A 15,000-nucleotide genomic window follows, 5' to 3' on the forward strand; every position below is an offset into this window, starting at 1 on the left:
AGACCAATAGCTACTTATTGAACGGAAATCCACACCACCACCACCACTATCACCACCACTATCACCAATGTCATCACCACCAGCAGCACCACCGTTATTCACACAAAAAAGTACAGTGTGGACATTGATTATGGTAGTGGTGGTGGTGATGGTGGTGGTGGTGGTGGTGGTGATGGTGGTGGTGGTGGTGATGGTGGTGGCGGTGGTGGTGGTGTTGGTGATGGTGGTGGTGATAGTGGTGGTGATGGTGGTGGCGGTGGTGATGGTGGTGGCGGTGGTGATGGTGGTGGTGGTGGTGATAGTGGTGGTGGTGGTGGTGATGGTGGTGGTGATGGTTGTGGTGGTGGTGGTGGTGGTGGTGATGGTGGTGGCAGTGGTGCATTAGACCAGATTGAGTGAAAAAAAAGCATGTAGGATGAGAGAGAGAGAGAGAGAGAGAGAGAGAGAGAGAGAGAGAGAGAGAGAGAGAGATAATACCAAGATTTACTCTACTTAGGCCCACCGACTTTAAAAAATAATAATAATAAAGAAGAAAAAAGAAAAAAGAAGAAAAATAAAATGATAAAAGCTGAAATTGATGGGAAGGAAAAAAGGAGAAAAAGGAGGAGGAGAAACAAAGGAAGAAGACAAAAAAAGGAAGGAAAAGAAAAAGAGAAAGTGAAAGTAAAGATAGGAATGAGAGAAGCAAAGGAAGAGAGAGGAAGAAAAGAAAGGAACGAAAGAAAGAAAAGAAGAAAGAATGAGAAAGAAAATGGGAATAAAAGGACAGAGAGAGAAATAAAGGGAAGGAAAAGACAGGAGAGAGAGACGCAAAGAAGGAGAATGAGGAAGAAAAAGAAATGAGAAAGAAAGAAAGAGATGAAAAAGAAAATATGAAAAGTTAAAAGGAAAATGAGGGAGGAAAAGCGAAAAGGAGAAAATGGAAGTGACGATAAAAGTTAATGAGAGAATAAGGAAGAATGGAAGAGGGAAGAAGGGGAGAAGGAAGGATAAGGAAGATAATGAGAGAGAGAGAGAAAGGAGAGAAAGGGAGAGAAAGGGGAGAGGAGATAAAAAGGAGTGGAACGAGATAAGGGAAGAGGGGAGACTGATAAAGAAGGGAGAGAGAGAGAGAGAGAGAGAGAGAGAGAGAGAGAGAGAGAGAGAGAGAGAGAGAGAGAGAGAGAGAGAGAGAGAGAGAGAGAGAGAGAGAGAGAGAGAGAGAGATGTCAAATAAAGATGAAATGAAGTGGACACGAGAGAGAGAGAGAGAGAGAGAGAGAGAGAGAGAGAGAGAGAGAGAGAGAGAGAGAGAGAGAGAGAGAGAGAGAGAGAGAGAGAGAGAGAGAGAAGCACTTCCAAAGGAGAAGAAAGAAGAAAGCGAGGAAGGAAGTGAGGAAGGAAGGAGGAAGAGTGGAGAGGATGAACGCTAATGATGAGAAGAAGAAGAAGAAGAAGAAGAAGAAGAAGAAGAAGAAGAAGAGGAAGAACACAAGATCAAAAACAAAATAGGAAATGAAATGAAGATAAAATGAAGCAAAAAAAGATGAATTAAAGAAACAAAGGAAGGAAGAAAGGAAGAAGTAGAAAAAAGTAGTAGCAGCAGTAGTAGTAGTAGTAGTAGTAGTAGTAGTAGCAGCAGCAATAAAACGTTCATAAGTAGGAGGGGAGGTAATATAAACCAAAGTCACTGAGGTAGCATTGCATAATCGACCTTAAAATCACCTTCTCTGGATTGCGTGACATTTGCCTTCGTGTGCTTGTGTCACGGTCGAGAGAGAGAGAGAGAGAGAGAGAGAGAGAGAGAGAGAGAGAGAGAGAGAGAGAGAGAGAGAGAGAGAGAGAGAGAGAGAGAGAGAGAGAACTCTTACCTGAGTAGCACTTGAGAGAGAGAAGACAAGGAGTAACAAAAACAGTATAGTAGTAGTAGTAGTAGTAGTAGTAGTAGTAGTAGTTGTATTAGTGGTAGTAGTAGTGGTAGTAGTAGTAGTAGTAGTAGTGGTAATAGTAGTAGTAGTAGTAGTAGTTGTAGTAGTAGTAGTGGTAGTAGTAGTAGTAGTAGTAGTAGTAGTAGTAGTAGTAGTAGTAGTAGTAGTAGTAGTAGTAGTAGTAGTAGTAGTAGTAGTAGTTATCTCCCACATAGAGCTAGCATCACCATTTCAGCATCTATTGTATTATTGAAGTGATGCTGATGGTGGTGGTGATGATAGTGATTGTGATGATGGTGGTGGTGAGGGTAGTGAGAGAAGGGGCGTGTTTCGAACCATCACAACAAGAGCAGTGGTGATGAAGATGGTGATGATGGTAATGGTGATGACACAAACACCACCGCCACCACCACCACCACTAACAGAGACAAAAACAAACAAAGCGGTGATGACACAAACACAAACACACACACACACACACACACACACACATACACACACAATCACACACACACACTCACCTTCGTTTTCAAGTCATCACCAACACCCAACACCACCACCACCACCACCTCGGGCGTTGACTGGTGTTATCTTGGCGGTGATGAGGGGAGGTGAGGGGGTTGGTGAGGTGGGGGGGTGAGGGGGGGGGGGGCGCAGCACAGAGGGAGAATGAGGGGAATGAAGAGACGAGGGGAGCGAGAACCGTCCACGAGGGGAGACAGGGCGCTACTGAGAGAGAGAGAGAGAGAGAGAGAGAGAGAGAGAGAGAGAGAGAGAGAGAGAGAGAGAGAGAGAGAGAGAGAGAGAGAGAGGTACCCTTCCCCTCTTTCTCCTCGCCTTCCCATCCCCCCCTCCCTCCCTCCTCCTCCTCCAGCCCCATTCCTCCGTTTCCAATCCTCCTCCTCCTCCTCCTCCTCCTCCCTCCTCTCCTACTACGCCTCTCTCTCTTGTGTCATACCTCCTCCTCCTCCTCCTCCTCCTCCTCCTCCTCCTCCTCCTCCTCCTCCTCCTCCTTGTAACACTGTATTAGATAATCAGCTCTCTCTCTAACACGACGCAGCCTCTCATTCCTCACGCCCAATTATATTCTGTCATAATTACCCTTGTTATTATTATTATTATTATTATTATTATTATTATTATTATTATTATTATTATTATTATTATTATTATTATTATTATTATTATTATTATTATTATTATTATTATTATTATTACTGTTATTGTTATTATGAGTACGCAATATTTCATTTTTTTTAGTAATTTTTTTCATTATCTTTTTAATATTCTGCATTTCAGGACAACTGTTATCATTTTTTCCTCTCTTTCTCTTCATGTCTATCAGTGTTATTCTTTTGTTTTCTTTTCATCTCTTTTTATCTCCCTTCACGTTTGAATCTATATATTTTTCTTATTAATTTTACGTATTTATTTTATTTATAGTTTTCATTGTAATTTCCTTGACTGGCTGCCGTGATCTTTGTCTCTTTATTTATTCATTTCCTCGTGGTTATTCATGAATGTCCATCAGTCAACTCCTTTATTGATTCCTTAAATAAATCATTCACTTACACATTTTCAATAATATCTGTTTTATAATTTCTTCTTTATATAAATACTAATTCGTATCGAGCCAAAATACCTCTCTTTCACGTTTTTTTTCTATTATTTCTTCAGTATTTTCTATTCCCTCCATTTTCTATTCAATTTTCTGTTCCGTAAAAAAACTTAGCACTTGTCTTGATCCTCCTATTTTTCGTGGTTTCTCTATTCTGTCTATTATTTTCTATTCAATCACACGTATTCTATCATTATTGTACTGCCTCTTCTGTTTCTCTATATATATACATTCATCACAACACATATTCTTCATTCATCTTATTTCTTATTTCAACGTTTTTCTTATATATTTTTATACTGTTCTGTTTATTTTTATCATTCTTTACTCGCTTCCACATATTCAGTATTTTCTTGCATCTCTCCTGTTTCTTTATGCAATTCTAAACACATATCTTCCTCTCATATCGTATTCCTCAATCGTCATATTACTCATGCCCACGTCTCTCTCTCTCTCTCTCTCTCTCTCTCTCTCTCTCTCTCTCCTCTTCTTGTGTCATACCTCCTCCTCCTCCTCCTCTTCCTCCTCATCTACATCTACATTTATCTCCATTCTGTTCCTATCATTTTCTATTCTTTACTCAATCAAACGTTTCCTATCACTTTTTTATCCCTCTACTATTTCCATATCTAAATTCTAACATACCTACTAAACTCATTCATTGTTCATTTTATTTCTCATTTTTCCTCGCTCTCTCATCTATATTTTCCTCTATTCTGTTCCTCATGTATTCAATTATTTAATCAATTACATGTTTCCTATCATCATTTTCTATTACTTTATATAAATTTTAACACATATCTACTTCACATTCATCATTCATTTTATTCCATTTTATTCCATTTTTTTCCTCTATTCTCTTCCTCATGTATTCAGTTCTTTAATCAATTACTGGTTTCCTATCACCATATTCTATTACCTTCTCTATTTCCTTATATAAATTTCAACACATATCTACTTCACATTTAGCATTCATCTTATTTCTCATTTCCTCGTTCTTTCATCATTCCCGGACTGACTGACTCGCCATCACTCATTCAGGCCATGCACTCACCTATTCATCCCTTCATTCCTTCACCTATTTATTCCTTCCTTCATTTCTTTCACGTCTGTTTTTCTTCGGTGAATCTCCGTGAATTAATGAAATGAACCTTCGTGGAACCGTTTAATGTTTCACGAGGCATCTTCGCGCCCTTGGCCAGCTTCGCTTCGTCTAGTTTCGCCGTTTCGTCTCATGCAAAAAAGAGAGAGAGAGAGAGACTGTCTTTCATATTTCACAAGCTATCTAAATGTCAGTCTGTCTCTCTCTCTCTCTCTCTCTCTCTCTCTCTCTCTCTCTCTCTCCTTACCTGTATCAACCAAATCAAGTTCAGGTAAAGTTCGTTTAATGACATTTCCATCAGAATACCAAGTCCAAAGAGGAGGAGGAGGAGGGGGAGGAGAAGGAGGAATAGGAGGAGGAGGAGGAGGAGGAGGAGGGGTGAAGATGAAGGATGATTAGCTAAGTGGTTAAGAAGACAAAGGAAAAATATAATAAATAGTGATGGTAGTAGTAGTAATAGTAGTAGTGATAATAGTAGTAGTAGTAGTAGTAGTAGTAGAAGGTGAAGGCGAAGAAGGAGTGGAGGAGGAGGAAGAATTAGAGGAGAGGAGTAGGATCAAGGAGTATTAGGTAAGATTAAGCAAGAAAAAGAAAAAGAGGAGTTAGAAATATGAGTAGGTGAAAAAAGTAAAAAGAAGAAAAGCAGAAATAAAAAGAAGACAACGACGATGACGGCAAAGAAGAAGAAGAAGAAGAAAAAGAAGAGAAACAGGAACAAGAACAAGAACAAGAGGAACGAGAACAAAAACAAGAAATATGAAAGAAACGAAAAAGAAGAAGAGGAGGATGAGGATGAGCTGCAAGAGGAGGAGGAGGAGGAGGAGGAGGAGGAGGAGGAGGAGATATATGCAGGTGTTTAATAAGATATGAACTAACAGCGCCTGAAATTTATAGACACACGAGAGAGAGAGAGAGAGAGAGAGAGAACATCACCTTTATATACTAATTACAAATACGTATCAAAACAAAGACGTGTTATGACCTTGTTTATTCCTCAACAACAACAACAACAACAACAAATAAACAAACACACAAATAAACGACATATCAAACACTTTAGTATAATATAACTTGATTGGGTACTTGATTGACTCTCTCTCTCTCTCTCTCTCTCTCTCTCTCTAATGCCAGTAAATTCCTCACATCCTCTCTCTCTTCCTTTTCTTTTCTTTTGTTTTTCTTCTTTTCATTATATTTTCTCTCACATGAAAAACCTTGTTACTTATTCTGATTGGCTTTCTGTATTTTCCTTTTTTTTTTTCTTACCCATATTTTTCTTTACCTTTCCTTACCTTACCTTTCCTATCCTTTCCCTTTTCCTGTCTCCCTTTTCCTCACCTAACTTGCCCCTTCAAAATTTACCTTCACCCGTTTCTTTTTATTTTCTTACCTACATTCTCCCTTAAATATTTACCTTAAACCGTTGTTTTTTCTTCCCTTACCTAAATCTACCTTCAAATCTTACTTTAAACCATCATTTCATCTTTATTTACCTGATATTTTCTTTTATTAATTATCTAAAGGTCTTATTTCATCCTTGCTTGCCTCTCCTCCCTTAATTACCTTACCCCTTTATAATTATCACCTTTTCTTACCTAAACTTACCCCAAAATTACCTTAATCTTTTATACAATTTTTCTCTCCTAAGTTTACCCCAAAATTTACCTTATAACCTTCATAATTATCATTTCTAACCTTAACAACCTCTTAAAATTACTTCCTACTCTTACTTCACCTTTCTTACCTAACCAAGACATTTACCTAAAACCATTAATTCACCTTTTCTCACCTGGATTTACCTTTGAAAATTACCTTAATCTCATTTCATCTGTTTCTGCCTCACTTTCCTTACCCTCATCTTATCCTAGAGCTGTTTTGCCTTTCCTTACCTTCTTTTCCCGCACAAAAAATACATTAAACCTATTTCACTATTATTTTTACCTCCATCTTTTACCTTCCAATTTATCTTTTCCTTTTCATACCTGTCTTCCACTTTCCTTCACCTGCCCGTCTCTCTCACCTGTCCCATATCTAATACAGTCTCTCATACCTGCTTCTTGCCTTCATGTTCCACTTCTACTTATCTCCCACCTTTCCTTACCCATCTCTCCCCCCCCAATTTACCTTCCACTTTCCCTCACCTGCCCGTCTCTCTCCCCTCTCCTACAACTAATAAAGCCTCTCATACTCGCTCCTCGCCTTCATGTTAGGTTGGGATAAGCTCATCGCTCTGTTTAGCATCCCCGGGCAGAGGGAAACGCTAGTGAAGGTCTTGCTAGTAGGGCTAATATAAATGCTATTAATGCCTTTGTCTTGGGTGGTGAAGGTACTTGTAGAAACAGGGATACTCTTGGTGGTCTTTTCTTGGGTGTTTGTGGTTTCTGATGTCTCGTTTAAGTCGTAGAGTGTGGTCGTTTTCTTCCCTTTTGGTTTTGATTGAGTTGTGGCACTCTTTGGTTTCTTTCTGGCACTCTCGCTCTTCTTTTTCCCACTGCTACCGACCCTGCTACCACTGCCATCCCTGCTATGACTCCTACTCCTACTCTCCTTTTTCCTCTTGTTACCAGCAGACGCAGTACCCATTATGCTAGAGACTTGTGTGGTTATGACACAGTCCCCCTTCTCACAGTCATGCACGGCTCCGTTTTCCTTCTCGTCCATGCCGTTGGTGGTGCTTCTGCTGCCCCCTCTGCTGCGTGTGCTGTCGTTAGTGCTGTGTGTGCGCCGCGAGTCCCCGCTGCCGCCACTGCTGAAGTCCGTCTTTGCAGAGCTCGTGGCTGTGGTGGTGATGGTGTGTTCCGAGTCCTCGTTGCTGGAGCCGCTGACGATGCTGCTGTGCGTGATGCTGCTGCTGCGGCTGGTGGCGGAGGGAAGAAAAAGGTGCTTGAGGAAAATGATGGAGAAAAGATGTGAAAATAGAGTATACAAAGCTGAAAGGAAAAGAACATGCAGTGAAGGGTGTGAGGATAAACGGAAATATAGAAGAAAAAATAAACATAGTAACTCAATAATAACGACAATAGTAATAACAATGATAACAGAGACACGCCAGTCCTCGTCGACAGACCGACTTGGTCGGCTAGATTTCGATCGCCGATAGATTCGGTCTGTCGGCCTTTGGCAAAGGCCCGTGCTCCCTCGTGCAGGGAGGGAGCAATCTTTCCCCTCTTAACGGGCCGTCTTCGGACAAGGGCCCGTTCCCCTAGTGATACTAGGCGATAAATCTTAAAAAAAATATAATAAAAAGGAGAATTATACATGAATGAACAAGAAGACCAAGACCAAGAACAAGAAGAATGAAGACAGGAAGAACAACACTATGAATAATAATGAAACCGAGAAGAGAAAAGAGCAGAATTAACAAGGACAGGAATAAAAGACAAGAATAGGGAAAATGAGATCAAAAACAATAATAATAACAACAACAAGAAGAGGACCAATAAGAACAAGAAGAACAGGAATAACAAGTTAAAAAGAACAGCAGCAATAAGACAATAAAGAAAATAAGGAACAGGAGGAACTAAAAGGAGAAGAAGAAAACAGACAAAAACAGGAATTCTATCACTACCGCCACCACCACCACCACCACCACCAACAACAACAACAACAACAACAACAACCTCACCTGTCAGGGATGTGCTGGTGGGTGATGGGGGAGGCAAACTTCAGGTCGTGGTACTGCCAGTAGGTGTAGGGCCCCAGGATCATCATCTCCAAAATGTAGAGGGAGTTGTCCACGGCTGGGGAGAGAGGGAGAGTGGGGGTGAGAGAGAGAGAGAGAAGGGGAGGGAGAGAGAGAGGTAGAATAGAGAGAAGGAGAAAATGTGGCAATGGGAGGAAGAAAATAGAAAAAAAAGGAGTTATGTTGAAATGGTTACAGAAGGGGAAGGAGAGAGAGAGGTAGAATAGAGAGAAGGAGAAAATGTGGCGATAGGAGGAAGAAAATAGAAAAAAAAAGGGGTTATGTTGAAATGGTTACAGAAGGGGAGGGAGAGAGAGGGAGAGTAGAGAGAGGGAGGGGTGATGGGAGGAAGGAAATAAAAGAAAAAGAGTTATGTTGAAATGGTTCGAAACTCGGATATTCGTTTATTCCTCTTTTGTTTTCGTTAGAGTGAAGAGATACACACACATACAAACGAGAAGAACAAGAAGAAAAGAAGATCAAGTATAAGAACACGAAGAAAGAAAACACAAGGACGAGAGATGATAATGACGATGTAAAAGAAGAAAACAAGAAGATAAAAAAAAGTACAATTAAGACACAAGTTTCGGATTCATTACATGCACGCTTACGACTACCAGCGTGTGTGTGTGTGTGTGTGTGTGTGTGTGTGTGTGTGTGTGTTGTCAATTATTCTGATGTCCTTAACAGAATTTTCCTTTTCAGCTCTAGTTTAATTAATTTTCCTCTATTTTCCGATTTTCTCTTCATCATTTCTCTCAACACTATCTGTCTAGCACCCCTCTCCCCCCCTCCCCCCTGCCACCCTTCCCCCTACCCCCTACTCACTCTGCTTGTACACGGTGCTGGACACGTAGGGGGGGATGCAGGGGAAGGCGTTGTAGTTCCCCATGATGTTGAAGACGAGGAGCTGCAGGTTGGTGACGAGGACCAGGACGTGGATGGACAGGGCCTTCTTCTACAGGGGGGAAGGAGGAGGATGAAGAGGTGGCGGCAGAGGAGGAGGAGGAAGAGAATCCGTACAAAAATAAAAACTAACTCAATGTATATATAATGGAGTTGGCCACATGTCAAAACAAAATAAAACTAATATTGGTGAAAGTGATTAGTGTGAAGGAGGGGGAGGAGTAAGGGAACCAAAACAATAATAACAACTAAATAAAACACTAACAAAACAACAAAACAGCCCTCTGAATAAGTTACGACGGAAATAAACCCCCCAAAAGTAATTGAAAGTAAAGTATGTAGATTTCAATAAAGGCAAGATACGTTTCCTGAACTGCCGTTTGTGTTTAAATTGTCTAACATATTTAAAACACATGACTCGGGACGCTCAGAAGTAAAGGCGAACCAAGTGTCTTCACAGTAGGGCACCTCGACTCATGTATTGAAGAAAAGTGTGTTAATCTTGCACCAAATATCCCCCTGTGTCTCTACTCTCCTCACCCCGTACAGGAAGTCATAAAGTTATCAAAGGAAGAAGATGGACAGGATCATAAAAGGAGATAAGGACAGGATCATGAACAGATATAAAGACGGGAGCATGAATAGAGAAAAAGGTTAGGAAGGAGAATCAACTATCCCCTTGGGTCTCTGCCCTCCTCACCCCGGGAAGCCATGGAGGTAGCGGCGGGTTAAGTTGGACAAGATCACGAACAGAGAGAAGAACAAGATCATGAGAGAGAGGAAGAGAACCAAAAGAGAAGGATAACCCAATAGCCCCTTGTCTCTAAGTCCTCACCCCGGGAAGCCATGGAGGTAGCGGCGGGTTAAGTTGGACAAGATCGTGAACAGATAGAAGAACAAGATCATGAGAGAGAGGAAGAGAACACTAAAGAGAAGGAGACCCCAACAGCTCCTCGTCTCTAAGTCCTCCTCACCCTGTACTGGAAGTCATGGAGGTAGCGGCGGGTTAAGTTGGACAAGATCACGAACAGAGAGAAGAACAAGATCATGAGAGAGAGGAAGAGAACGCATATGAGAAGGAGAACCCAACAGCTCCTTGTCTCTAAGTCCTCACCCTGCACTGGAAGCCATGGAGGTAGCGTCGGGCTAAGTTGGACAAGATCACGAACAGAGAGAAGAACAAGATCATGAGAGAGAGGAAGAGAACGCTTAAGAGAAGGAAAACCCAACAGCTCCTCGTCTCTAAGTCCTCCTCACCCTGTACTGGAAGCCATGGAGGTAGCGTCGGGTTAAGTTGGACAAGATCATGAACAGAGAAGAACAGGATCACGAGAGAGAGGAAGAGAACACTAAAGAGAAGGAGAACCCAACAGCTCCTCGTCTCTAAGTCCTCCTCACCCTGTACTGGAAGCTATGGAGGTAGCGTCGGGTTAAGTTGGACAAGTTCACGAACAGATAGAAGAACAAGATCATGAGAGAGGAAGAGAACCCAACAGCTCCTCGTCTCTTAGTCCTCCTCACCCTGTACTGGAAGCCATGGAGGTAGCGTCGGGTTAAGTTGGACAAGTTCACGAACAGAGAGAAGAACAAGATCATGAGAGAGAGGAAGAGAACGCATAAGAGAAGGAGAACCCAATAGCCCCTTGTCTCTAAGTCCTCACCCCGGGAAGCCATGGAGGTAGCGTCGGGTTAAGTTGGACAAGATCACGAACAGAGAGAAGAACAAGATCATGAGAGAGAGGAAGAGAACGCATAAGAGAAGGAGAACCCAATAGCCCCTTGTCTCTAAGTCCTCACCCCGGGAAGCCATGGAGGTAGCGTCGGGTTAAGTTGGACAAGATCACGAACAGAGAGAAGAACAAGATCATGAGAGAGAGGAAGAGAACGCATAAGAGAAGGAGAACCCAATAGCCCCTTGTCTCTAAGTCCTCACCCCGGGAAGCCATGGAGGTAGCGTCGGGTTAAGTTGGACAAGTTCACGAACAGATAGAAGAACAAGATCATGAGAGAGGAAGAGAACCCAACAGCTCCTCGTCTCTAAGTCCTCACCCTGTACTGGAAGCCATGGAGGTAGCGGCGGGAGAAGTTGGACAGGATCATGAAACCGTAGACGCCGGACATGACCGAGGCGAACTTGACGAGGTTCAGCCACAGGAACGCGCCGGCGGGGTTGACCTGCGCGTGGAAGGGCGTCAGAGGAGGAGGTGGAGGGTGAAGGCAAAGTTAAGGCCATACGTTACACTATAGATACGCGTAGCCCCGGTGCTCATCTCCTATACATTGACCCATAATTAAGCCTTTTTCCTGAAGAGGGTATGATTTGATTTGATTTCTTTCAAAGTACAGAAGGAAGCTCAAGGGCAGAATGAAAGCATACACTATAGCTGCGCCTGGCCTCGGTGCTCATCTCCTTCACATTGGCCCTTATTAAACCCTCTAACTAAAGAAGGTGATTTTTTTTTACATGAAGAAAAGCAAATCAAGGGAAAACAAAGTACAGAAAACGCCCAAAATTGCCTTCATCAGTTAATTGCTTTAAAACAAAACAAAAATCAAAATTAATCCCCATAACTTATCTCCAAAGTATTTTTTATTGAATGAAATATTAGGGTATACTCAACCAACCTCAGACACTTCCCATTACTACAAAGAAAACGGAGACATAAGCAACACTATTCCCCCCACTCTCTCTCTCTCTCTCTCTCTCTCTCTCTCTCTCTCCACTCACGTCTCCCAGCGTTATGTTATCGGCCGAAATAAGAATCATGACCACCACGTAGTAAATGGCCTGAATGAAGGGCAGCTGGTCTGTCAGGAGCACGACGAGCCGCAGCGAGTACCTGTATTATTATTATTATTATTATTATTATTATTATTATTATTATTATTATTATTATTATTATTATCATTATCATTATTATTATTATTATTATTATTATTAGTAGTAGTAGTAGTAGAAGAGGAACAAGAACAAGAAATAGCAGTAGTAGTAGTAGTAGTAGTACTAGTAATAGTAGTAGTAGTAGTAGTAATAACAAAATCAATACTAAAAACGTAATTTCTAACATCCTTCATCATTATTTCCACCTTTACCTGTCCTTAATTAGTGAGAGGCAACACCTGAACGATGATTAAAGAATGCAGCCCCTTATCTTATCTCCTCTTCCAGGTAACTAATGATTATCTGATAAGGGAAGGCACGGAGAACAGGTACAGGCCAGGTAAATTAGTAGTGCTTGAAATACATGTAGTTAATTAGGTTCACTTGTCCACCTGTCTGCCAACCTGCCTATCACTTTATCTGTGCCCCTTAATTATTTTTTGTGCATAGTTTCGTGTCTTTGTATAATTTCATGGACCTCAGTAACAATAAGAATAAAATGAAGAAGAAAAAGTAGTCGTAGTAGTAGTAGTAGTAGTAGTAGTAGTAGTAGTAGTAGTAGTAATAGTTGAAGAAAGAAGTAGAAGTAAAATATCAAAAAGAAAGATGTGGTAGTAATAGTAGAAGAAGTAGAAAAGAAGAACAAGAACAAGAAGAAGAATAGTAATAGTAGTAGTAATAGTAATAGCAATCCGAAACCCACTTGGTGACGGGCGGGAAGGGCAGGCACTTGCAGCAGCAGCACACCGGGCTCAGGTTCAGGCTGAAGGTGTCCTCGCGCCCCACCTCCAGCATCCGCTCCTCGCCCCCGAACATCACTATCGTCAGGTCCGTGAAGTGGCTGATCCCGATAGACATGTAGCTGTATAGGGAAGATCAAGGGATGAGAGGAATATAGTTTTGTTTACCTTAAAATTTATTGTTTTCTTTCACTCTTAGAAAATGGCTTAGGATCAGTATTTTATGGGTAACAAGATTATTTAAAAGGCATTGTTTATCTATTTATTTCAATACCTTTTTCATGATGGATGTGCCATGCTAACTCTCTTCTAGCTTGACTTTGATACCTTCTTTATGACACATGCAGAAGAAGGAAGCCGACTTACAATATAATGTTAAGAGTGAAGTGGAGATAAAGGAAAAGAAAAGGAGAGGAAAGATACAGAAAAAGAGCAGAAGAGAAAGTCTTGAAAATGGAAAGAAAACAAAAGGGTCAAAATCTTTAAACAACAAACAGCGGGGAAGAGGAGGGTAAGGAAAGATATGGAAGGAAATGTTTAAATAATGAAGAAGCTGAGGGAACCAACAGGAAAAAAAAAGTTAGATTTGTCTTACACCATCTTGACGGAGAGGCAAACGTTGTGTGACCGCGGGATGAGCAATGCGACCAGACTCATCAGCGTCATCATCTGCAACAATAATGATAATAATAGTAATAATAATAAGAAAAAAAGAAGGAGAAGAAGAAGAGACAAGGAAGAACAACTACCAACGTGCCTTTCCCATTCTCCCCTCCTAATTGCTCCTTCCACCCTCCTTTCATCCTGATCATCCCACTCTCCCCCTATCCTCGTCTTCCCACTCTCCCTCCATCCTCCTCTTCCCACTCTTCCTCCAACCTTCTGTCCCATTCTCCCTCGTCAAATCCTACTCTTCCCATTCCCTTTTCCTCCTGCCTTTCCCATTTTCCATCTTGCTTTTCCAATTCTCCCTTCACCCTCGTCCTCCCACTCTCCTTCTAACATGTTTTCCCATTCTCCCATTCTCCTTCCCTCCAACATGTTCTCTCATTCTCCCATTCTATCTCCAACTTGCTTTCCCCACTCTCCCTCTCCAACCCATACTGTATTTCCCATTCTCCTCTCCTTCCTCCTGTTCGTCCCCACCCTCCCTCCCTGTCCCAAGTCACCTCAGCTCACCGGGAACACAGACGCCACCCAGTAGATGTGCCGCTTGCAGCCTGAGTGCGCCGTCTGGTTGGTGTACACGAGCTGCTCGAAGCATAGGATGAAGAGGCCCAGTGTGACCAGACCCCCGATGATGAGGATGGCCGAGCTGAAGGAACCCAGGGCTGGAAAAGAAGGGCATTAGTAAAGAGGGAAAGAAAGGTAATGGCAGGATCGACAGGTAATGAGGGGGTTAGTAGAGAAGAAAGAGGAAGGTTAGCAAAAAAGGGAGGAAAAGAGGTTGAAGATGTGAAGATACAGACTGGCGAGGTGAAGGAAAGTCTTGGTAAGTAATGTGAGCAAAGAAAAGTTATTAAAAGAGACAAGACAAGGAGGAAAAAGAGGGGGTTTGTAGTATAGGGAAGAATATCAAGATTAAAAGACAGGAAAAGAGGAAATAAAGAAATTGATGAGGAGAATAAAGAGACAGATACGAGCCGAAGTAACCCAAGATTGAAGGAGAGGAGAAAAAGAGTTGATTAGCAAAGAGTTAGTAAAGAGTTAGTTGGTAAAGGTTTGGAGAGATAAGGAAAGGAGATAAAAAGTGGTTGTTAGTAATGGAAGGCGAGAAAAGTTAAAATAAATTAGACCCGGAGGAAAAGAGAATTCTAGGTAAGTGTGAAAGTGAAAGGTAAAACGATTAAGAAACGTGGAAAAGAGAAGGATGATAAAGAGAGAAGAGGCAGGTTACAAGAAAAGAGGAAAGGGGGAAAAAAAAGATAAACAAAGAAGTAACCAAATAAAACGGAGGAAAAAAAGTAAAATACGAGGGAAGTGAAGGAAGAAAGTGAAGATAATATGAACCAAAAAAAGAAAGGGAGACAATTAAATACTTGTAGAGAACAGGAATATGAGGAAACGAAGCGACGGAACAACACGAAACTAATTAGTAGGACCAATTAGAACCAGATGACTCCAATTACTCACCTTCCCTGTACTGGTCCGAGTCGGGAATGAA

General features: G+C 41.6%; 2 protein-coding genes across 4 annotated transcripts in view; both read right to left on the reverse strand.

Annotated features, from left to right (window-relative positions):
* The window catches only part of LOC127005739 (uncharacterized), a 36,027-nt gene extending 33,395 nt beyond the window's left edge, over positions 1 to 2,632 (reverse strand). The window contains exon 1 of the mRNA XM_050874851.1: positions 2,429 to 2,632. The gene's annotated coding sequence lies outside the window, so the exon portion shown is untranslated. The remainder of the gene's footprint in view (positions 1 to 2,428) is intronic.
* Positions 2,633 to 5,600: 2,968 nt separating this feature from the next.
* The window catches only part of LOC127005445 (organic solute transporter subunit alpha-like), an 11,357-nt gene continuing 1,957 nt past the window's right edge, over positions 5,601 to 15,000 (reverse strand). For 2 of the 3 annotated variants that reach the window (XM_050874329.1, XM_050874327.1), the window contains exons 2-10: positions 14,970 to 15,000; positions 14,016 to 14,167; positions 13,432 to 13,505; positions 12,800 to 12,958; positions 11,944 to 12,055; positions 11,265 to 11,390; positions 9,138 to 9,267; positions 8,253 to 8,367; positions 5,601 to 7,484 (exon numbers count right to left, since the gene is read on the reverse strand). The exon at positions 14,970 to 15,000 is cut by the window's right edge and continues 40 nt beyond it. In XM_050874329.1, coding sequence (XP_050730286.1) covers positions 6,797 to 7,484; positions 8,253 to 8,367; positions 9,138 to 9,267; positions 11,265 to 11,390; positions 11,944 to 12,055; positions 12,800 to 12,958; positions 13,432 to 13,505; positions 14,016 to 14,167; positions 14,970 to 15,000 — 1,587 coding nt within the window. In that variant the 3' untranslated portion in view covers positions 5,601 to 6,796. The remainder of the gene's footprint in view (positions 7,485 to 8,252; positions 8,368 to 9,137; positions 9,268 to 11,264; positions 11,391 to 11,943; positions 12,056 to 12,799; positions 12,959 to 13,431; positions 13,506 to 14,015; positions 14,168 to 14,969) is intronic. The other variant, XM_050874330.1, reaches the window with a different exon arrangement.

This window comes from Eriocheir sinensis, chromosome 30 (genome assembly GCF_024679095.1).
Source record: "Eriocheir sinensis breed Jianghai 21 chromosome 30, ASM2467909v1, whole genome shotgun sequence".
Taxonomy (NCBI): Eukaryota; Metazoa; Arthropoda; class Malacostraca; order Decapoda; family Varunidae; genus Eriocheir; species Eriocheir sinensis.